Source organism: Theropithecus gelada, chromosome 16 (assembly GCF_003255815.1).
Source record: "Theropithecus gelada isolate Dixy chromosome 16, Tgel_1.0, whole genome shotgun sequence".
NCBI classification, from domain to species: Eukaryota; Metazoa; Chordata; class Mammalia; order Primates; family Cercopithecidae; genus Theropithecus; species Theropithecus gelada.
In genome coordinates, this window is record NC_037684.1 from 60331326 (window position 1) to 60355470 (window position 24145).

The following is a 24145-nucleotide window of genomic DNA, read 5'->3' on the forward strand; positions in this document are numbered from 1 at the left end:
ACCCACAGCCATGGAGTGTCCCTGGCAGGCAGATGGTGCGAACGCAAAGCCCAGAGCACACACCTGTCTGGAACCGCCCCAGGTGTCCGGCCGTCACGGTGAATCTGTAGCCCCACTCGGTGTTGCTCATGTCGGAGGTGAAGCGGTAATACAGAGTGTCTCCTAGGCACACAAGAGTCAGAGGCAGGTCAGGAACTGGAGCAACAGGGAATGACAACAGAGGTGTGTCGGATGAAAGCTATTAAACCCCTTTCAACATTCTCCAGTAAGGCCCCTTCTCAGTATGAAGTTGAAACACTGCCTGTGAACAACCTATCTAATCGAGTATCTGTTTCACTACCTGGAAGCTCAAAATCTTTCCACTTCTGCTGAGACCCGCTGAAGCTGTGTCGGTCTTGCTGGAAGTCACTGCTGCTGGACATGGCTAACTCGTCACAGCCCTCCTCTGTGTTGCACTGAGAGTCGAATTTGATTGAGAGGTAGATGGCACCAGGAATGTGAACTTTATCCTAGAGAGGGGAAATGGAGAACACTTCTGTCGATGCTGCTCACTAGACACTGACTGCAGCTGCCCCATGCTGACTCCTGCGGCTGGACCTGGGTGCGTGAGAATGAGTGAACCACAGCCCTGGCCTCCAGGAGTGCACGGTCCAGCTGCGGCGAGGAGCATGCACGGACTGCAAATGCGGTGCGAGGGAGGCACAGTGGGGCAGGCGGCACGGGGCCCCAGAGAAGGAGTGTCAGGCTGCTGTGAAGAGTGAAGAGGACAGGAGGACCCTGCCAGGAGAAGGCAGGAGTGGGAGGCAAGGTGGACCTGAGTGCATGGGGTGTGTTTCAGACAGGGGAACAGCCCTGTGAAGGTCTAGCACGTTCAGGGAATGGCAAGGAGCTTGGCATGTTTGGGGTAAAGGGTGTGCTACATGGGCACATATGCTTGGGAAGCAGGAACAGGGACAAGACATAACCCCAGAGAGGCTGGCAGGGGCAGACACTGAAGGCCCTGGGCATGAAAATGAGGCACTAAGATTCTGGACAACAGGGAAAACCCTGGAAAGCTTTGGTGAGGCTTGCACGGTGTAGCATCACTGACAGCTGGTGTGGAGCAAGGCTGGGCTGAGGCAAAAGTGAGGAAATCAGAAAGTAGCAGCAGCAGGAACTCCAGAGAAGGACAACGGGTGTCTAGGATCAGTGGAGAAGACAAGACCTCTCTGGGCTCGAACCTGGTGGCTGACCACATGTGCCTGTGTGGGACCAAGGGAGTGGGGCTGGAGCGCAGGAACATGGTGAGAGAAGAGACTTGGAAGGAAGGCAGTTAGGAGATTATACTTCTGAGAAACAAAATCTCAGCTGGCCAATAACCCAGTACTAAATCGGTTTTCATCATCCACCTTTGCTGCTGCAGGTATCTTCCACTCAGAAGTAGATGCCTGGGCAACTCCAACATTTCTGTTTTCTCTCCAACATTTTTAAAAGTGCTAATGGGGGCCAGGTGAGGTGGCTCACGCCTGTAATCCCAGCACTTTAGGAGGCCGAGGCAGGCGGATCACCTGAGGTCAGGAGTTAGAGACCAGCCTGGCCAACATGGTAAAACCCCGTCTCTACTAAAAATACAAAAATTAGCTGGGTGTGGTGGCAGGTGCCTTTATTCCTGCTACTAGGGAGGCTGAGGCATGAGAATCACTTGAATTCGGGAGGCGGAGGTTGCAGTGAGCTGAGATCACACCACTGCACTCCACAGCCTGGGCGACAGAGTGAGACTCCGTCTAAAAAAAAAAGGTGCTAAAGGATATACATGGCCTTAAGTCAATGAGAATAACGGAGGCTGCCCCATTCCTGCCTCATCAAAATGCCTACCTCCCTGCCCAGATACAAAGTTAAGGATGGAAAAGATGAGACTTTGATTCAGTTATGGGAAATTTAAAAAGGGGCTGTAGTATCCAAGGTGTGGGCAGGTCATTAGGAGGCAGCGGAAGAGTGAGGGTCCAACCTGGACCACATCCAGACTCACTGTCTCACTGTGACGCCAAGCACTCTCTCTCAGGAGCTTGCTGCAGGGAAAGTAAAGCTCTCCTGCAGCACGAGGTGGCCCATTTTCTTCTACTAAAACAAGCACGGCCCGGAGAAGAGACTTGTTGTACAGAATCCCTGGCCTCGAGGAGGCAGACTGCAGTTAGTTCCAGGCAGCGCTTTCTTGGACAGGTCTCTGCTGTCCAGGGCACTGATGAGGTCTCTGCCACTCAGTAGCCCTTACAAGGCCTGCTAGCCCCAGGCCCTACCTCGAAGTTGGTGTTGTTGTTATATGGGTGTTTCGATTCCCTCACTTGCACCTCCATTCCTGGCTCCTCCATGAACTGGCAGGCAGCCAGGGCCATGGTCCCCAGCATGTCCTCTCGGCAGCCCTGGAGCACTTTCTGCAGGATCTGGTAGGAAGCAGACAGATAAGGTCAGGGCCTGCTAGTGGCATCAGGAAGAAGGGACAGTTTACTTCAACCCAAGACCCACCCAAAGGTGCTGGCATCATCTTAGACCTAGGACGAGCCTCTGTGACTCCATCACCCAAAACCAACTCCACCAGCCTCTCACTGGACCAGGCTGTTGCTGTCAATCAGGACACTGCAGTCCTTTCAGAATGATACTGCTTAGAGGTGGTCTCAAAGAACTAACAGAACCAGTCATAAAGGGTCCTGGTCCTTGAAGGAGTCCCCAGCCAAGCAGGTGGATTGGCCTATGGATAAATAATGACCACAGAATGTGATCGATGTCTACAGTGAGGTGCAGAGTTGGGAGCTCTAGGTGGCAAGAACCGGGGGAGGACATGTCCACGCAAGGGCCTAGTAGAGGCAGGATGGCTCCCTTTGTCCCTTCTGAAAGCTAGATATGCTAGAGCAAGCCTGCCAGCACCTGCAGCACTGCAAGGCCGGGCAAGGACCTCGAGGTCTGGTGGAGTTCTCAGATGGGCAAAGCAAGGCTGAGAGGCCAAATGAACTTCCTCATGGACTGTGTGTGTGTGTGTGACAGTGGGTGAGGCACAGGATCAAAAAGGAGCTACCGAATGTGCCTCAAGATTTCTGCACTTGGAAACTGGGAAGATGGCGACAAAGCTTTCTGGTTCAGTTAGAAATTGCGCTCAGGGCCCCTGAGTTCCTCACTAGCCCAATCCTTGGGAGAGGATACAGTGGCCCTACCTTTGCTGCATTCACACCTGTCAGGGAGCCGCACAGCCACACAGGTAGCCTCGCTCCAGGAAGCACTCACTGGAGGAAGCCTGTGGGGCAGAGGAAGAACCTGGTGGGTGAGCGCAAGCTCAGTCTGCATAACTACCTTCTCCCACTCGTGCTTTTCTTCCAGCTGCATGAACATATCCAAAATGTAGGTCATATGGGCAGGGCCACTGAGCTCCAGGATGTCCTCGCTCACTGGCACGTGGCTAGGCCACTCGGCGAGCAGGGACGCAAGCACGTGGCGGGCGTACAGCACAGCCGTGGCCTCGTTCACTCGGAAGAGGTAGTCCCGGACAGCCCTCTTACTCTTGCAGTTCAGCTCCTTGTGCAGGAGGGCGGCGCTCTTGCTACGGCGCTGCTTGGCATAGCTCTGCTGCAGTTCGCTCTCTGTGCTGGAGATCAGCTTCTGGGTCACGGGGTTCGATTCAGCAGTGGCTTGGTCGCAGCGTGCAGGCCGGGACTGCAAACCCAAGCCCACCGTTACAGAGGTCTAGCCTTCTTACAGTGGTGCTATGGGGTGGGGGATGGGGTGCGGACACTTTGGGTCCAAGGCGGGGTGACATACCAAGCATGGCAGGATAATCATGTCTGTATCCACAGCTTTGGCGCTCTGCTCTTCCAGCCTCAGACTCTTACTGGGCTGCCACCGCTGAGCCAGGGACCGTATCCTTTCATCTGTGGTGAGCTCGTCACCATCAAACCTGAAGAAAGGCAGCACAAAGTTGAGTACCAACAGTGTACAGTGGCCAGAGTTTTTTTTTTTTTTTTTTTGAGACGGAGTCTCGCTCTGTCGCCCAGGCTGGAGTGCAGTGGCCGGATCTCAGCTCACTGCAAGCTCCGCCTCCTGGGTTCCCGCCATTCTCCTGCCTCAGCCTCCCAAGTAGCTGGGACTACAGGCGCCCGACACCACGCCCGGCTAGTTTTTTGTATTTTTTAGTAGAGAAGGGGTTTCACCGTGTCAGCCAGGATGGTCTCGATCTCCTGACCTTGTGATCCGCCCGTCTCGGCCTCCCAAAGTGCTGGGATGACAGGCTTGAGCCACCGCGCCTGGCATAGTGGCCAGAGTTTTAACCTGCACTTAAACTTGCTGGCAGCGTTGCCCAGAGTTGTTTTTCTGTGAGTATCAATGACACTATCATATTCTGTGTTTTGCCAACTGGATTCCCAGCCTTCACTTATTCATGGATACGGAATGCAATGCATGCTCTGGGGCAGGGGATGCAAACTCTCCTGCAAAATCCATTCTCCTTTTTGATCTTTTTCATTTTTTAAATTAATTTAAATGTTTTCTTTTCATTAAAAAAAACATTTTTTTTTAAATTTATTTTTTTAGAGATGACGTGTTGAAGCTATTGCCCAGGCTGGACTGGAACTCCTGGGCTCAAGTGATCCTCCTGCCTCAGCTTCCCTGGTAGCTGCAATCACAGGCTCACACCCCATGCCTGGACTCCCCTTCTCTTTTTTTAAAGACAATTTAACAGAGTTTAACTGAGCAAAGAGTGATCCCCGAATTGGGCAGCTCCTGAATCAAAATGGGTTCAGAGTGACTCCATGCTGTGGTTGGAGGTTTACGAACAGAAAAATGAAAATGACACACAGAAAACAGAAGTGAAGTACAGAAACAGCTGGAATGGTTACAGCCTGGTGTTTGCCTTATTTCAACGCAGTCTGAACAGTTAGACAACTTTGGCCGAAACGTGGTGGCCCTTCTCTCTCTCTAAAGCTCCCTAGAATTTTAGCAAGAGCTATAGTCACCCAGCGAGAGACATGGTTAGCAGCTAGATGTGGTGATGCCCCTGGGTTCCGGGCAGTGCAGGTGAGCAAGGTGGTGTCCCACCTCGACTAATGGCGCAGTCCCTTCTCCACCTTCCCCCTTTCCTCTGGGCTAGAACCGAGACGTGGGGTGGCCAAGTGAGCTTCCACTCCACAGACGAGAACGCTGGGATTGCTGGGTCACTCTGTGGAGCACAGCTGTCACCCACCCCAGACTCTGCCCACCTCTGGACTGTTATGTGAGAGAACACACATTCTACTGCCCTGATACATTATATTTCTTGTTTCTTAGTTACAGCAGCTTAGACTGTACCCTAACTAATGCAACCCTGCTTCATCTCACAAAGGCTTTTAGGCAATATATAAGAAACTCATAAAAGAGACACATGAAATGTAAAATAAAAGACAAATTAAATGAGAATTCACAATTAGAGTAAGAAGAGTCAAAACTAGGATATGGGGGATGGAGGAAGAGACCAGACTGCAGATATGTAAAGTTCTACCCAAATTAAAAAGCTGGGCCCAAGAACTAGCTCTGAACTTCCTGGCCAAGAGAAAGGGTATGTTCTTAATTTTAAAAATCTCTTGAGCAGAAGTTCCTGTTCTACACTATCTGCTCCCTGGGATTACACACGAGAGCCATTTTGGTGCCTACCTAATTTCTGCGTCTGTAAAATAAGTTTCCTCTCAGAAACTTACTTCTCAGAGGCAGACTACAAACATCAGTTTTAAAGAGGAACCACAGTGCACTTCGAAGATGATCCAGGTAATGCAGCACAGGCCACCTCCTACCTCGCCTTACAAAGGACTAGCAACTGCTTCCCGGCCTGTCGGAGTGTCCATTGATCCAGAAGCCGCTGCCAGGAGGGGCACACCCTCCTGCCCTCACATGTGCTCTCCCTGGCCACACTTCAGCTGCACCGAAATGTCCCTTACCTCTTCTGAACCTCCAGGAAGAAAGAATCAGTCTTTTTCATCTGCAGTTCGTATATGGCCCGAAGAATGTGCAGAGGGGCATTGAGGGCATCATGAGCCATCTGGAGGCCCGGGGAGGACAAAGACAAGAACCATTAAAAGTGCTTCAATACAGTTTTGATAAACTGAACTCAAAACTGAGAAGATAATATAGCAAAAGCTTCCACAGGTTATAATTGAGGAACATTATATGGGTAGTTTAAAAAGCATATACAATTGTAAGCACTAAAACATGGACTGTAACACCTACATTAGGATTGTAATTTCAAAGGAAATTATAAAACACTAAAACCCCAAAGAAATATCCTATCAACAAAATACAGTGCTAATAGTAGATACTTACTCACCACATCGTATTCACGGCTAGCATCTCTATAACCGTTTTACACTCAAGTTTGACAACTAGCACATATATGGGCACGGTATTTTCTTTGGATTTTTTTGACACAGGGTCTCACTTGGCTGCCCAGGCTGGAGTGCAGTGGTGTGATCATAGCTCATACCACTGAGTACCAAAAGCGTAGAAAGGCAAGAGTTTTAACCTGCACTTAAACTTGTCAGCAATGTTGATCAGAGTAGTCTTTCTGTTAGTATCAATGATATTATCATTTTCTGTATTGTGCCAACTGGATTCATAGCTTTCACTTATTCATGGATACAGAAATGCATGTATGCTCTGTGGCAGGGGATGCAAACTTTCTTGCAAAATCTGTAACCTTGAACTCCTGGGCTCAAGTGATCCTCTTGCCTCAGCCTCCTGGGTAGCCAGGACTACAGTGCATGCCACCACACCTGGCTAGTCTTATTTTTTGTAGAGGCAGGGTCTTGCTAAGTTACCCAGGGTGGTCTTGAACTCTTGGCCTCAAGCGATCCTCCTGCCTCAGCCTCCCAAAGTGCTGAGATTACAGGTGTGAGCCACTGTGCCTGGCTGGGACTTGGTTTTTCTGACATTCTACCCTACATTCTGTTTACTCCTCATTTAATTACAACTTTTGAAGTCCAAGCCCTCATCCTTTTCATATTATTCTGAGGAAGAATAGATTACCTAGGGGAGGTAAGAGTGTATTTCTGAGAAACTATGAGGAAGGAACTATTGTAGAGAGTTCATGGACGAGCCTTAGGGCTTTAGTAAGCCCTGGAAATTCATGCAAAATTTTACATACATATTTGAATGTGTATTTTATGGGGAGAGAGGACCTAAAGCTTTTGAGTTTATAACCCAATATATTAAGAACTATTGCTGTGGGGCTTTTCTGTTCTTCTGGATCAATTCTGCACAACACAGATTGAGTCTTTAGGAAGTGAATTCTCAGGACAGCCGACGGAAGCGTTTTCATGTTTAGGCTGAAACATGGCCCGGGCCAAAGAGAAGTCATCCCTCAGAAACCCCTCCCAAGCCACATGACGACTCAAGAACACACCAGGAAACATATTCTGGTGGGCTCATCCAGGCCCTCAAGGGGGTCCAGCTTTTTCTGCTCTGGGTCGCCAGGGCTGCTGACGGGCCGTTCCACCTCTTCCTCTCGGTCCCCTCGCTCATCCAGCTCTAGGTCTCCGTGTTCAGCCAAAGCGTTCATCTCCTTTTTTGAGGAGTACAGCATGATGGACAAAATCTACACAGAAAGAAAATCCAGCTGAATGTGAGCGCTTAGTGGGCGGGAAGACGGTACAGTCCTTTAATCATGAAAATATTGGGCCTAACCATTTTAAGACATCCGAATTTACTTGAAGAATGTGAAATTAGAAAAGAAACACGAATGTATGTTTAATTATACTTTGTAACCAAAGAAATACTAACTGAACACTATGGGGACCTTTGTGTTTATTAACTTTCCCACAGATGGTATAAACTGCTATCATCCGTTTTAGAACTTCTTTTGGCAAAATGTAAAGAGCTAGGGAAATGCTCATATGCTTTCACCCAGCAACTCATCTGTTACGAATAATGTAAAATATACAAAGTTATTTTCATCATACGCTCAGTGAAGCACTAATAGCAACAAAACTGAAAGCCACCTTCATGTATTATATGTATCCATAAAAAATGTTATGAAAACTACATCAAAACCTAGAAAGAAACCCACATGCCATCAGTTTCTTTGAATAAGATGCTCACGATGCGGTCTAGATTTACACACGCACCGTGAAATGCATAGAAACAAAACAAGGAGAAAATATACCAAATGCTAATGGCAGCTGTGTTTGGGATACAGAGTTTGGAGGGTTTTTTTTTTTTTTTTATAAAGTTTTCTGCAATGTGGTTCTAATAATAAAAAATTTTAATTTAAAATATTCCCTAAGAATAAAAGTTCAAATACTCTCCAAATTATCCATTAATATGTTTTAGCATAGTTTCCTTAAACCTAACCAAATCCTCTTCTGGCAAATGAGAGCTGTTTCTGCAGGTTCCAGCCTCTGCTGGGTTGTGAATGGCCGCTCACTCCCTCCTATGCGGCGGCAGCCTTTCCTGGGCCTAAAGCTGGCACTGGGCACAGAAAGTCCACAGGGAACCACAGTAGTTCCACTAAGAAAAGTCTAAGGTCTAAGGGGAACAGTAATAAAATTACAATGATCAACTAAAATCCTACGTAAAAATAAACGTAAGTGAGGACAAATTTAGAGGCTGATATTGGCTGAAAGCAACTTTAAAGGGAAATAAAAATTCAAGGGTATACTTTATTACCATGATATAATGGTTAATCATGTGTTTCCATAAAACGCTTCTCTTCCACTGTTCTTTGAACAAACATTAAATTCATTTTCCCTGACAGGGGTAGACAAGTGTCATAATCCCTATTTCCGAAAGGGAATACAGAAGCAAGGGAGTTTCCAACACTGCACTAAATGAGCGTGCACAGGGCAGAAGTAACTGGAACTCGCTGACGCTTCTAACTCCTAGGCCAGTACATCTGCACCAGGAAAGAGGAGCAGGAGTCCCTCTCGTCTCTTACTTCCAGGTCCCGGAGGAGCCACGTTTTACTAAAGCCAGTCCCTTTGCTGCATTTTTTCACCAGCAACTTCAGCAAATCGGTCTGAAGGAAGGTAGCATGGGTCTCTTCAAAACCGTGAGCCTGCCACGCAGAAAAAGAACGATTTGTGACTGCCGTGGAGTGAAGAAGGTACAACCTTAGCTATAACTCAGTCTGTTCATTCACTCATTCATTCATTCATTCATTCAACACGTACTTTTGAATGAAGCCTATTTTATGTCACACCCCGCTGCTCTAACTTCCAAAAGCTGTCCGGTGCTCTTTAGGCTAAAATCCAAGCCTCTGATCATGGCTGACAGAGACCAAGGTCCCTGCCTGCTTCTCTGGCTGCGCACCCCCTCTCCTGCATTACCCTGATGCCTGGGAGGTGTTCTTTCCGCTCCTTGACAACCACGCTTGTTCCATTCTGAGGCCTGGAGCTTGCTACTCATTCCGCGTGGAATGCTCTGTCCAGTTTTCCCAAAGCTGACTCCTTATCTATCAGTTCAAATTTTACTAGAGTAAGGCTTTTTCTGACCCACAGCAGTTTTTCTTGCAGGCTCCCTGTTGTCTCTCTTGCCGGTCAGACCGTAAGCTCCAGGAGAGAGCAGGGACCTTTTTTCTGGCTCAATACTACATACTCAGTTCCATCTGGCCCTTGGTGCTCAACAAATATCTGCTGAATGAAGGATTCAAAGACAGAAATGACTGCTGCCCTTAGGGAGTTTATTTTCCCTTTCCTACTACAATGTAAACAATGGAAACAGTAGCACCTTGTGATAAATGCCATGAACTCAAGAAACAGCAGGCTGGGCACAGCAGGCTGGGCACCATGGCTCAGGCCTGTAACCCCAGCATTTCGAGAGGCGGAGGCAGAAGGATGGCTCAAGGTCAAGAGTTCAAGACCAGCCTGGGAAACATAGCAAGACCCTGTCTCTAAAAAAAATTAAAAAATTAAAAATTAAAACAAATAACTGGGCATGGTGGTACATGCCTGTGGTTAGTCCCAGCTAGGGACTGAGGCTGAGGCAAGAGGACCCCTTGAACCAAAGCATTTGAGGCTGCAGTGAGCCATGATCACAGGTCTATACTCCAGCCTGGGCAACAGAGTGAGACCCTGTTTCAAACAAAGAAATGCCAGAGAAAACCCACAAACAAACAAACAAAAGAAATAGTAGATGAATGGTCTCAATTCTACAACCACAAACTCCCAGTATAGATCAGAGCTGAAATGCCGCTGAGTCCAGCTCCTGCGGTGTTGAGTGCCCTCCATGAGCTCCCTATCGGTGCTTCTGCTGAATAGCCTTCAACTTTTCAGCTGAGCTCCTCCTTTCATGGATATCTCTATTGGGAAGATGATCCTAAAAGTGAGCTGACATGTGTTTCCTTGAAAGATCATTCCTCTGCCTCTCAGGTATTGGAAATTCTCGTAAGTCAGCGAGCATGCTCATCTCCATGCCAAATATTGCCCAGCCTGTTTTTTTTTTTTTTTTTTTTTTTTTTTTGGAGGGGTTCTTTTTCTTTCCCCCGGCTGGAGTGCAATGGCATGATCTCGGCTCACTACAACCTCCGCCTCCCAGGTTCAAATGATTCTCATGCCTCAGCCTCCCGAGTAGCTGGGATTACAGGTGCGTACCACCACACCTGGCTAATGTTTTGTAATTTTAGTAGAGACGGAGTTTTGCCATGTTGCCCAGGCTGGTCTCGAACTCCTGAGCTCAGACAATCTGCCGGCCTCGGCCTCCCAAAGTGCTAGGATTACTGCTGTGAGTCACTGCGCCTGGCCATTGCCCAGTTTTTTAACTTGTCTACCTCTTTCCACTCCAATTGCCAAATCTGTTGCTCATTCCCTAGGATGCTAGCTCCCTCTATTCTTCCCTTCATCGTCTATGATGAAGCACAGGAGTTGTCATTTAGAGAGGAAAGTTAGAAACTTTTCAGTCAAGTTTTCTCTTCATCTGACAAAGCTGTGTTCCCATGAAGTAGTAGTATCGGATTCCTTGAAACAATGGAAAGACAGAGAAGCCAACTATCGGGAAAATAGTATTTCCTCTTTGAAGTTATCTGTGCGCAAGGCCCACGCGTTTCTAAAAATAATCAAGATCCTATGGTTTACCATCCATCGAAATCAGATGGCATTTCCTCCTAGTTAATCCCCACGCAGATGTCAAATTATAGCCAGGTCCACTGCCAACTGGAGAAGCTCACCATTACCTTTAGTGTTTTATACAATCCTTTGAGGGCCAGGGACAGGACCCAAGTTGCTTCCACTGCCTCGGGACAATGGCTGTCCATGCTGGTTTGCAGAAGGTGACTGGCGATAAAGGCAAAGTGTTGGGAGTATTGGCTCAGCTGGGCCTGAGAGTCACCACATTCTTGTCCTCCTCCCTTCTGGACCAGCTGGTAGTCCTTCACTGAAGGGTGACATCAGGCAGAAAGAGAAAGGCACAAAAAGTACAGTTCATGCTTCCAGCAGCTATTTCTTCCATAGGAACATGCCTTACTAAAGTAGGGACTGCAGAAACACAAATCTCCTGGGCTCAGTCTTAGCCAATAAAGCCAGCTTGCAGGTAAACACAAAAATAGTAATGGCTACCTATCCATCAAGCAACTGAGTGGGACAATTTGTATTCTTACTATTGTGTATAAGAAGGCCACCTCAGGCCGGGCGCAGTGGCTCAAGCCTGTAATCCCAGCACTTTGGGAGGCCGAGGCGGGCGGATCACAAGGTCAGGAGATCGAGACCATCCTGGCTAACACGGTGAAACCCCGTCTCTACTAAAAACACAAAAAAGTAGCCGGGCGAGGTGGCGGGCGCCTGTAGTCCCAGCTACTCGGGAGGCTGAGGCAGGAGAATGGCGTAAACCCAGGAGGCGGAGCTTGCAGTGAGCTGAGATCGCGCCACTGCACTCCAGCCTGGGGGACAGAGCAAGACTCCGTCTCAAAAAAAAAAAAAAAAAAGAAGGCCACCTCCACAGGTGTTAACAAAAGTTCTTAAAAATAGCATACATGAGGCCGGGCACGGTGGCTCATGCCTGTAATCCCAGCACTTTGGGAGGCCAAGGTGGATGGATCACTTGAGGTCAGGAGTTCAAGACTAGCTTGGTCAACATGGTATAACCCCATCTAAAACTACAAAAATCAGCTAGGTGTGGTGGCACACGCTTGTGATCCCAGCTACTCAGGAGGCTGGGGCAGGAGAATCACTTGAACCTGGGAGGTGGACGTTGCAGTGAGCCAAGATCGTGCCATTGCATTCCAGCCTGGGCAACAGAGCTAGACTCCATCTCAAAAAAAAAAAAAAAAAAATAGTACACATGAGATTTCCATTTCCAAACAAGACAGAACAAGAGAGACTGGATTTACTCTCCCACCTTAAACAACCAGAGTACTGAATACTGAAAAAACATGAAACAATAGCTTGCAAATATTGGGCAAAAGGTAGTATAGGACTATGGTCCCTGAGAGAAGGGACATAAACTAGATCAGCCCTCCAATAGCACCAGCTATCTGCAGACGATTTCCAAGCTGCAAAGTGGGAAGCAAACATTCAGGCAGAATCCAGCAGTCTCAATGAATTAAAGATCAGAGTTCAGGGAGGTCAAGGCAGCTAGAATGTACAGGGCAGAGTATCACAGAGCAGGGAGATGCACAGAGAGAGGGGTGGGCTGGGGAGAGCTCTCCGGAGATCCACAGAGTCGATCACAAGTCTGTGGCTGCATACTGACCTGCACATTTCTGTGAAAGGAAACTACCTGGGGCAGGAGAAAGAGCTACAGCAGACAGAACAATTCCTGGAGCTCACAGAGAGCTGGGAATATTTTGCCTTTCCAACAGAGAGAGTGGAAGTGTCCTGGTAGAGATGGGGGTGGGGGCAGAAAGAATATTTGAATACATAATGGTCAAAACTTTTCCAAATCTGATGAAAACTGTAAATCTAAGGAGCTCATTAAACACCTAGGCAGAAGAAACATAAAGTCATGTCAAGGTACGTGCATAATCAAATTGCTAAAAATATAGCCAGAGGAGAAAGAGACATTACAAAAACATAGCAAAAGAAGAATGACAGCAGACTTCATCCCAGAATCTACACAAGCCAGAAGACAATAGACCAGTATTTTTTTTTTTTTGAAACGGGAGTTTTTGCTCTTGTCACCCAGGCTAGAGTACAATGGCGCGATCTCGGCTGACTGCAACCTCCGCCTCCCAGGTTCAAGTGATTCTCCTGCCTCAGCCTCCCAAGTAGCTGGGATTACAGGCGTGCGCCATCACACCCAGATATTTTTGTATTTTTAGTAGAGACGGGGTTTCACCATGTTGGCCAGGCTGGTCTCGAACTCCTGACCTCAGGTGATCCACCCGCCTTGGCCTCCCAAAGTGCTAGGATTACAGGCGTGAGCCAACATCTTTAAAGTATTTGAAGATAAAACTCAGCTTAAAATTTTTTACCCTGCAAAATTATCTTTCTTTTTTTTTTTTTTTTTTTTTGAGGCGGAGTCTCGCTCTGTCACCCAGGCTGGAGTGCAGTGGCGCGATCTCGGCTCACTGCAAGCTCCGCCTCCCGGGTTCCCGCCATTCTCCTGCCTCAGCCTCCCGAGTAGCTGGGACTACAGGCGCCGCCACCACGCCCGGCTAATTTTTTGTATTTTTAGTAGAGACGGGGTTTCACTGTGTTAGCCAGGATGGTCTCGATCTCCTGACCTCGTGATCCGCCCGTCTCGGCCTCCCAAAGTGCTGGGATTACAGGCTTGAGCCACCGCGCCCGGCCAAAATTATCTTTCAAAGATGAAGTTAAAAAAAAGTCCCCCAGGTAAACTGAGAGATTATGTAATGTCTGACCTGCACTACAAATAATGTTCAGTGCAGTTTTTCAGGTCCCCCTAAAAACTAAAAAAGATCCCAGATGGAAAACTGAATCTTTACAAAGGAATGAAGAGCACTAGAAATGAAAAATAGATGGCTAAATATAAAAGCTATTGTTTTCTCATTTTAAAATCTCTTAAAATACCTCTCTCTCTCGTTTTTTTTTTGGGGGTGGGGGTAGAAGACAGGGTTTTGCTGTATTGCCCAGGCTGGCACCGAATTCCTGGCTTCAGGCTTTGCGATCCTCCTGCCTTGCCTCCCAAAGTGCTGAGATTACAGGTATAAGCCCTATGCACCCAGCAACATCTCACCCTTTTTTTTTTTTTTTTGAGAGAAGTCTCGCTCTTGTTCTCCAGGCTGGAGTGCAATGGCGTGATCCTGGCTCACTGCAACCTCTGCCTCCCAGGTTCAAGTGATTCTCCTGCCTCAGCCTCTCAGCCTCCCGAGTAGCTGGGATTACAGGCGCCTGCCACCATGCCTGGTTAATTTTTGCATTTTTAGTAGAGAAAGGGTTTCACCATGTTGGCCAGGCTGGTCTCGAACTCCTGACCTCAGGTGATCTGCCTGCCTCAGCCTCCCAAAGTACTGCGATTACAGGCGTGAGCCACTGCGCCTGGTCTTTTTTTTTTTTTTTTTAAAGAGATAGGCTCTTGCTCTGTCACCTACACTAGAGTGCAGTAGTCTGATCATAGCTCACTGCAGCTTTGATCTCCTGGGCTCAAGTGATCCTCCTGCCTCTGCATCCAAAGCAGCTGGGATTACAGGTGTGTGTCACCACATATGGCTTTCTAAAAAATTATTTTTAGTAGAGATGGGGTCTAGCTGTGCTGCCCAGGCTGGTCCCAAACTCCTGGCCTTATCATCAGTTATTTATTTATTTTTGTAGAGATGGAATTTTGCTACTATGTTGCCCAGGTTGATCTCAAACTCCTATCCTCCAGTGATCTTCCCACCTCACTCAGCCTCTCAGAGTGCTGGGTTATTTTGTTTTTCTTAATGATTTCATTTTATTTCTATCATTAGCTCTTTAAGTATATATTTTTGGGTTTTGTTGTGGTTGCCCTAGGGTTTACAGTAGTGTACCTTGAAATAATTTCTTAAATGTTCTAGGGTTTACACTGAACACCTTTAACTTATCAATGGTCCACCTTTGGATAGTATTATACCGCTTCACATAGAATGTCAGAACATGACAGCATTTCCACCCCATTCTTTGTGCTGTTACACATTTTACTTCTAGATGACATAAATCTCACATGACTTTTTTTTGCTTCAAAAAGTGAGATATTGGCCAGGCACGGTGGTTCACACCTGTAATCCCAGCAATTTGGGAGGCCAAGGCAGGTGGATCACCTGCCTTGAGTCAGGAGTTCAGGAGTCAGGAGTTCAAGACCAGCCTGGCCAACATGGCAAAACCCCATCTCTACTAAAAATACAAAAATTAGCTGGATGTAGTGGCAGATGCCTGTAATCCCAGCTACTTGGGAGGCTGAGGCAGGAGAATCGCTTGAACCCGGGAGGTGGAGGCTGCAGTGAGTCGAGATCACGCCATGGCACTCCAGCCTAGGTGATGGAGTATGACTCTGTCTCCAAAAAAAAAAAAAAAAAAAAAAAAAATTCCTAAATTCAACCATCTTGATAACTGCAATAAATGTAAATGGTCTAAACACATCAATTAAAAGACAGGGATTATCAGATTGGATTTTTTTTAAAAAAGACAAGATATCCACTTTAATGTAAAGACACAGGCAGGTTAAAGTGAAAAGATGTGAAACCCATGGATATGAAGGGCCAAGAATATTTTTGATTTGAGGTTGGCTAAGCCTCTGGATTCAAAACCCACAGATATGAATGGCCAACTATAAGGGACGCATCCACGAATTTTGCTATCTGTGGGGAGTCCTGGAACCAATCCTCTGAGGATATTCTATACAAATGCTGTTTTTAAAAATGCAAGACAGGCTACATAAATATTAGATTTCAGAATGAGGAATATCATTAGGGATAAAAAGAGACATTTCATAAGAAAAAGAGAAACATACAATTATAGTTAGAAACTTCTATAGTCCTCTCTCAGGAATTGTTAGAACAAGTAGATAAAACATCAGTAAGGGCACAGAAGACTTGAATACCATTATCCATTGACTTGACCTAATTAACATCTCTAGGATACTCCACCAACAACATAGTACACATGCATTCTCTTCAAGTGTACATGGAACCTTCATGAAAACAGACCTAATTTTGGACAATAAAACAAATTGCAATAATATTCATAATAGGACTGAACTAATTAAAAATATGCTCTCTGACCACAACAGAATTAAACCTGAAATCAACAACCAAACGGTATCTGGAATATCCTCCAAATATTAAGAAATTAAACATCAAACTTCTAAATAATCCACACAGCAAAGAAAAAAAAATCACAAGATAAATTAGAAAATATACTGTGACCTAAATGAAAATGATAATATATCATAAAAAAAAATTGTGGGATGTCCCTACTGAATCCAAGGGACACTGAAGAAGAAAAAAATAGCGGATGTGGCTAAAGTCATACTTAAGAGGAAATGCACAGCATTAAAATTCTTCTACTGCCAAGGAAGAAAGGTCTCAAATGCATGATGGCTCCTACCTTAAGAAACCAGCAATCCCAGCACTTTGGGAGGCTGAGGTGGGTGGATCACTGAGGTCAGAAGTTCGAGACCAGCCTGACCAACATGGTAAACCTTGTCTCTAATAAAATTACAAAAATTAGCCTGGCATGGTGGCATGTGCCTGTAATCCTAGCTACTCAGGAGGCTGAGGCAGGAGAATCACTTGAACCCAGGAGGTGGAGGTTGTAGTGAGCCAAGATCGTGCCATTGCACTCCAGCCTGGGCAACAAGGGCGAAACTCCATCTCAAAAAAAACAATAAAAAAAAAAAGAAAAAGAAAGAAACCAGAAAAGCAGCCAGGCGTGGTAACTCATGCCTGTTACCCCAGCACTTTGGGAGGCTAAGGCAGGAGGATCACTTGAACCCCGTAGTTTGAGATCAGCCTGGGTAACATGGTGAGATCCTGTCTCTATTTAAAAAAAAGAAAGAAAGAAACCAGAAAAGCAGTAACAACACATTAAACACAAAGCCAGAAGAAATAAATAAATTTATCTGGGCAGTAATCAAAGAAACAGCAAACAGAAATAAAAGAAAAATGAATGAAACCAAAGTTGGTTCTTTGAAAAGATCAAATAACTTGATAGATCTCTGGCTAGACTATCTAGGAAACAAAAAGAGAAGACATAAATTGCCACAATCAGAAAATAAGAGAAGACGGCTAATACCCCAATATGCCAGGCTGAGAGAAATTAAAGAAACCTAAATTTATTCTCTAAACTGAATGATGTACCATGCACTCAATACAGATAGTCCCTGACTTACAATGGTTCAACGTAATGATTTTTCAACCTTTATAATGGGTTTATTAGGACATAACCCCATTATAAACTGAGGAGAATCTGTCTGGTTATCGCCCGAATGAATCTATAGATTTGATGCAATGCCAATCAAAATCCCAGAAGGCCATACATTTAAGACAGGGTCTTGCTCTGTTGCCCAGGCTATAGTGGAGATCACGGCTCACTGCAGGTGATCCTCCCACCTCAGCCTCCCAAGTAGCTGGGACTACAGCATGCCACCACATCTGGCTACTTAATTTTTTTTTTTTTTTTTTTTTTGAGACGGAGTCTCGCTCTGTCGCCTGGGCTGGAGTGCAGTGGCCGGATCTCAGCTCACTGCAAGCTCCGCCTCCCGGGTTCACGCCATTCTCCTGCCTCAGCCTCCCGAGTAGCTGGGACTACAGGCGCCCGCCACCTCGCCCGGCTAGTTTTTTTTTTGTATTTTTTAGTAGAGACGGGGTTTCACCATGTTAGCCAGGATGGTCTCGATCTCTTGACCTCGCGATCCGCCCGTCTCGGCCTCCCAAAGTGCTGGGATTACAGGCTTGAGCCACCGCGCCCGGCCCTGGCTACTTAATTTTATGTAGTGATGGGGGTCTTTACAAAGTGCTGGGATTTCAGGTGTGAGCCACTGCGCCTAGCTCCTGCAGGCTCTTTTATAGAAGCTGATTCTAAAATTTACACAGAAAGGCAAAGAAACCAGAAGAGTCAAAACAATTCTGAAAAAGAGCAAAGCTGAAAGACCTAATTTCAAAATGTTGTACAAATTTAAAATAGTCTGGCCAGGTGCGCTGGCTCATGCCTGTAATCCCAACACTTTGGGAGGCCGAGGTGGGTGGATCACTTGAGGTTGGGAGTTTGAGACCAGCCTGGCCAACATGGTGAAACCCCATCTTTACTAAAAATACAAACATTAGGCTGGGTGCAGTGGCTCATGCCTGCAATCCCAGCACTTTGGGAAGCCAAGGTGGGCGGATCACCTGAGGTCAAGAGTTTGAGACCAGCCTGGCCAATAGGGTGAAATCTCATCTCTACTAAAAATACAAAAAATTAGCCAAGTGTGGTGGTACATGCCTGTAATCCCAACTACTTGGAACCAAGGCTGAGGCAGGACAATTGCTGGAACCCAGGAAGCGGAGGTTGCAGTAAGCCAAGATGGTGTCACTGCACTCCAGCCTGGGCAACAGAGTGAGACTTGGTCTCAAAATAAATAAATAAATGAATTTACAATAGTAAAAAAAGTGTAGTACTGAAGCAAGGACATATAGATTAATGAAACATAATGGAATCCATAAATAGACAGATATATGTGTGTCAATTTTCGACAAGGTTCTGAGATAATTCGATGGAGAAAGGATGGGTCTGTTCAACAAATGGTCCTGGATCAACTGGATGTTCATGTGCAAAAGAAAAGATCTTATACATTTACATACACAAAAACAATACAGACACTGCCTAACGCCGGCGCTGAGTGAAAATGCAGACTGCTTCATGAGCAGAACTGGGAACGTAATGGGTAGACACTCCAGATTGCCTGGGGCTTGGCAAACTAAGTCAAAAGGGCATTTGTGACGTAATACTTTCAATGTTATACTGATAAGACAAAATGGAAAGTTACATGAATGCTAATACAATTATTTTAAGTGCAGCCACCTGACTCCATGGAGTCACCTGACTCCGTAATATGTTTAAATTACCCACAGAAAACAAATGCACCAGCAAATGGAGAAATTAAATGTTCAGAAGCTATATATCTAGCCAACCAAAAAACACAGAGCCATATACACAAAAAGACAGCATGGGAAGGGGCCTTCGAAATTATCCCAATTCAGCACATCATTTCAGAGATAAGGGAAAAAGAAGCTCGGGGAGCTGTAACTTGCTCTTAAAAAAAAATCACATGCAGGCCAAGAGTCAAGGTAATTCCATTGATTTTAGGGGATGCAGGGATTAGGCAATTTTCTCCCATTCTTAGAAAAAAATAATTATGCATGGTACCTGTTTTCCTCTTCCGAGTTTTGACATCAACAATCACAGCCCTGTTCTTCTCAGTAAAGTGCTTCAAGATGATCACATTATGGGGTTCATTGGCATTATCCATATAAACACAGCGGGTTCCCACACAGAGGACCTAGAACATGGTAGACAGAGACAGAAAGGAGACATGGAGACAAGAGAGAATTCTTGTCAAACATGGAGACAAGAAAGAATTCTAAGGCATAAGCCCAGCCCCCTTTGATTGTGCCTCTGACTTCAACCAAGCACGCAAGGATAGGGATCTTCTCATCTCTAAGTCCAAAGAGTCTGGCACAGGCTGGCACAGAATTGGTTTAAGTCCTTGCTGGCTGAAGCCATGTTTTTACAGCCCCCTTTGTCCTAATCAGTAGAGGGACACGAAGATTAGAAATAAGGCCAAGACGAATGCCAAAACGAAAGACAATTTTTCTTTGCAGTTCTTTGTAATGTAATATATTACGGCTACCTACTATTCAAAGCCAATCACTGGCTAATAAATGAGTCAAATGGCTTAACTGTTAAAAATGCAAGTTGAATAAACCATCCCATAATCTTGACAATACTTTAATACTGTGAAAGCAAGGTATACAAGCAAAGGAAAAAGCTTCCAAAGATATCTATGCCTATATATCCAGATGCCACCGAGGCTTTGGTGTGCATGGTGAAGACTGGAAGGGGTGACCAGGCCCTCAGGCCTTCAGAGTGTGGTACCTGGGGGAAGCCAACCAGCACGAGTAGGGTGAAGATGTTGGTGTGCTTCAGCTGGAATGGCAGCTGCTTGATGCAGTGGTCTGTGAAGGTGGCAATGACATCACGCCACAGTGGGGCACTGTTGAGTGACCGCAGGATCTCTGCCATGGAGCACGCCCAGTCCAAGCCCACCCGGCTGGAAGGCAAGAGCTCCATTAGGGGCAGCACACAGGGCTCCAAACTCAACTCATTAGAGCTCACTACACTCCAAGGCAGACCCAGAGGCCTTCAAAGAGCCATTCATTAACTAGTTTAAAAACTACCAGAATGATGCTTTTTGTATAATGGTGAGCAAAAAAGCAAACAAAATCAAGACTTGTTACTTACATACTCACCCTACGGTTATGTTTCCAAAAATCTCTATAATAAAGTCACCTGTGTGCACGCACATGCACACTCATATTCAAACACAGAAGAAAAGCTTAGAAGAAAATGTAGTGAAATAGCACCAGATGTATTAAAATCGTACAAGTCAGGGTGACTATTTTCCCTCTTTTATTATTATTATTATTTTTTGAGAAGACGGAGTCTTGCTCTGTTGCCCAGGCTTGGGTGTAATGGCGTGATCTCTGCTGACCGCAACCTCCACCTCTTGAGTTCAAGCGATTCTCCTGCCTCTGCTTCCGTAGCAGCTGGGATTACAGGCACACGCCACTATGCCCGGCAAATTTTCTTTGTAATTTTAGTAGAGATGGGGTTTCACCATGTTGGCCAGGCTGGTCTCGAACTCCTGACCTCATGATCCACCCACCTCAGCCTCCCAAAGTGCTGGGATTACAGGGGTGAGTCACCGTGCCCAGCTTATTCCTTCATTTCTGTTTTCCAAATTTGGTGTTGTGGTTATGTTACTTTTATAATTAAAATAGATTTATTTTCTTCAACCTCAAGGCCTACACTTACTGCTCGTAGGAAAAAAAACTGAATATGCCTCATTAGAGAGTTGAATCGGCAGCCAGTGTCGAGAATGCTCAGCTGTTTGAATGCTGGTGTTAAGCACGGTTTTAACGTGGGTTGATAGCATTGCTCATGAACCCAATTCTATTTCCACAAAACTCTCAGACAACAGAACTGGAGCACACTGAAATTAATCAACAGCCAGACCTTCAAGTTAAACAAACAAACACCAAGGTGGGATAGAGGGCAGGTGGCTAGAGGAATGAGGACCAAGGCTACCTGTCCAGACACACAGCTCCCAGGCTAAAGAGCAGGTGGGTGGTTTTCCAGCCGTCGGGCACAATGGTACTGTCCCCTGCAGCAAACAGGTTGTGTTTGGCTGAGAGGACTTTGATCACTGCGGCATCTACCTCTGCTGGCAAAAGACGGATAATTAACTGGCCAAGAAGACCCAGGGTGAGATGGTAGGTTTCATTCAGGTGGCCTGCGTTTGAGATGACAACCTGAAACATGAGTGGAAGGACGTGCTCCAGGTCTACCAGGGGAACTGTGGGGCCCTGCCAAGAGAAGGAAAGAAATCTGTTCAGTACAAAATCCACATCACCAAACCAGCTAAATATTATATCTCCCTCCTACCTTATTTACAACTGGTCTAGTGCTAACAGAATCATGCTGTGGTTTTCATAAATGACATATGTATAATCACTTACAAAATAAACATCCTCAGGTCTCATCTTACAATCCTACTTCTAATATTTCTTTACCCTGAAAAGGAAACTTAAAATACTTGGTTTCCTCCTCATCTTTCAAAATGTCTATTGTCAAATAATTTAAATAATTCAGAAACATGCAAAAGTTAAAGCTCCCCTAAATCCCCTCCCTATAACCATGGCCAGGAGATAACAACTGTTAAGTTTGATGAACAGTCTTTCAACCTTTTTCTATGCATATTTACACATGATACATGTAAAGTAGGCCGGGTGTAGTGACTCATGCCTATAATCCCAGCACTTTGGGAGGCCAAGGCAGGAGAGTCACTTGAGCCCAGGAGTTCAAGACCAGCCTGGGCAACATAGTGAGACCCTGTATCTATAAAAAATACAAAAAATTAGCCAGGCAGGTGGTGCGCGCCTGTGGTCCCAGCTACCTGGGAGGCTGAGGTGAGAGGACTGTTTGAGCCCAGGAGGTGGAGGTTGCAGTGAGCCATGGTCATGCCAACTGCACTCCTGCCTGGGCGACAGAGTGAGACTCCGTCTCAAAAAACAAACAACGTGTGTGTGTGTATGTATGTGTATGTGTATATATGTATATATTTGTGTATGTATGTATATGTAAAATAAATTAAAAATTTTAAAGTTATTTTTCTTTCTTTAAATACTGCCTTGCAACTTATTAATACTTTGTTTCCAGTTCTTCATTATTATAAAAACCATTCAGCTAAATGGCCTGGTACAAACATTTCTACACTTATACCATTTGTTATTTTCCACCGGAAAAAAACGCACAAAACTGAAGAAAGCTTTTAAAATGTCTGAGTGGTTATCCTCAGTGTGATTCCAGAGGGCACTATATCCATAGTATGAAAACAAAGCAATCAAAGGATAAAAAGTTCTTGGAAATAAAGAGTGATTCTCGAGAAGGCATCTTCCTCAAACGGCAGCCTGGTAGGGGTGTCAGAGTCCGAGAAGAACTCAGAAAGCGTCTAGGCAGCGGGTTGGTCTGGCATAGGCCACATGGTGTCAGAACCCAAGCAGGGTATGGAGTTTGCACGGAGAAGGCCTGGCAGGCGAGTCAGAGCATAGGTGGGTGAGGAAGTCACCCAAGCCCAGGAATGCCCAGGCCTCTGGAGTTGGAGCTTGGGCTCTAAGTGATGTGAGGAGGGCAACAATGCAGAAGGTCAGCCCGATGTGAGTGTCTGATCCTAAGTGGAGAGGTGAGGGCATCCGTGTGGGGAGTTCAGCCTCACACAGGGGCTCAGAGTCCAAACGGCATAAGGAGAGTATTGCCACTGAATAGCAGCCTGTTGTGGGTGAGGGTGGTCTCAATGCAAGGGGGCAACCTGGATTAGAGAGACAGACCCAAGTGTGGTGGGGAGGTATCCATGTCAAGAGCCCACTGTAATCCCAGCACTTTGGGAGGCTGAGACAGGTGGCTCAACTGAGGTCAGGAGTTTGAGGCCAGCCTGGCCAACACGGTGAACACCTGGCCAACACGGTGAAACCCTGTCCCTACTAAAAATATAAAAATTAGCTGGGTGTAGTGGTGGGCGCCTGTAATTCCAGTTACTTGGGAGGCTGAGGCAGGAGAATCGCTTGAACTGAGGCAGAGGTTGCAGTGAGCTGAGATTGCACCATTGCACTCCAGCCTAGGTGAGGGAGCAAGCCTCTCTCAAAAAAAAAAAAAAAAAAAAAAAAAGTCAAAACAAGGAGAGGAGGACACCTCAAAAGAAGAATAGCAGCAGAGATGGGAGATTGATCCAGTAGGTAATTATGTGAAGGATGATGGAATCCAGGATTCTCATTGTTCAAGACTGGATTCTCTAAATCAGGGTTTCTCAACCTCAGTGCTACTGAAATTTAGGTCTGATAATTCTCGTGTGTGTGGGTGGGGGAGGGCGTGAGTCGCACCTGTGCATTTAAAAATGTTTAGCAGCATCCCTATTGTCTAGACTCCACTAGAATTCCAGGAGCATTCCCTGAGTTGTGACAGTCAAAAATGTCTCCAGGCATTGTCAAATAGCCAAACTGGATACCTTCAGTTGAGAACCACTGCTCTAAGGTCGGGGGCGGTGGCTCACACCTGTAATCCCAGCACTTTGGGAGGCCGAGGTGGGTGGATCACCTGAGGTCAGGAGTTCAAGACCAGCCTGGCCAACATGGTGAAACCTCGTCTCTACTAAAAATACAAAAATTAGCCAGGAGTGGTGGCACATGCCTGTAATGCCAACTTCTCGGGAGGCTGAGGCAGGAGAATCACTTGAACCTGGGAGGCGGAGGTTCCAGTGAACAGAGATTGCGCCATTGCACTCCAGCCTGGGCAAGAAGAGTGAATGAAACTCTGTCTCAAAAAAAAAACAAAAAACAAAAAACAAACAAAAAAACCCCAACAACAACAAAAAAAGAAAATCCCTGCTCTAAATAAATATATAGAGTACACACACACACACTCTCTTTCCCCCCACCTCCAACTGGGAAGACCTGGGAGCGGTGACACCCTATTAGCAATGAACCCATCTAGTGCTCAAA

The 24145-nt window shown here is 46.1% G+C and overlaps 1 protein-coding gene across 1 annotated transcript in view; it reads right to left on the reverse strand.

Annotated features, from left to right (window-relative positions):
* Nucleotides 1–24145, reverse strand: part of ZZEF1 (zinc finger ZZ-type and EF-hand domain containing 1) — a 143076-nt gene that overhangs the window by 10343 nt on the left and 108588 nt on the right. Inside the window, exons 40-51 of the mRNA XM_025362949.1 lie at nucleotides 21180–21457; nucleotides 19968–20142; nucleotides 19239–19371; nucleotides 11153–11352; nucleotides 8921–9040; nucleotides 7391–7582; nucleotides 5931–6031; nucleotides 3787–3922; nucleotides 3322–3681; nucleotides 2277–2420; nucleotides 341–509; nucleotides 64–162 (exon numbers count right to left, since the gene is read on the reverse strand). Coding sequence (XP_025218734.1) covers nucleotides 64–162; nucleotides 341–509; nucleotides 2277–2420; nucleotides 3322–3681; nucleotides 3787–3922; nucleotides 5931–6031; nucleotides 7391–7582; nucleotides 8921–9040; nucleotides 11153–11352; nucleotides 19239–19371; nucleotides 19968–20142; nucleotides 21180–21457 — 2107 coding nt within the window. The remainder of the gene's footprint in view (nucleotides 1–63; nucleotides 163–340; nucleotides 510–2276; nucleotides 2421–3321; nucleotides 3682–3786; nucleotides 3923–5930; nucleotides 6032–7390; nucleotides 7583–8920; nucleotides 9041–11152; nucleotides 11353–19238; nucleotides 19372–19967; nucleotides 20143–21179; nucleotides 21458–24145) is intronic.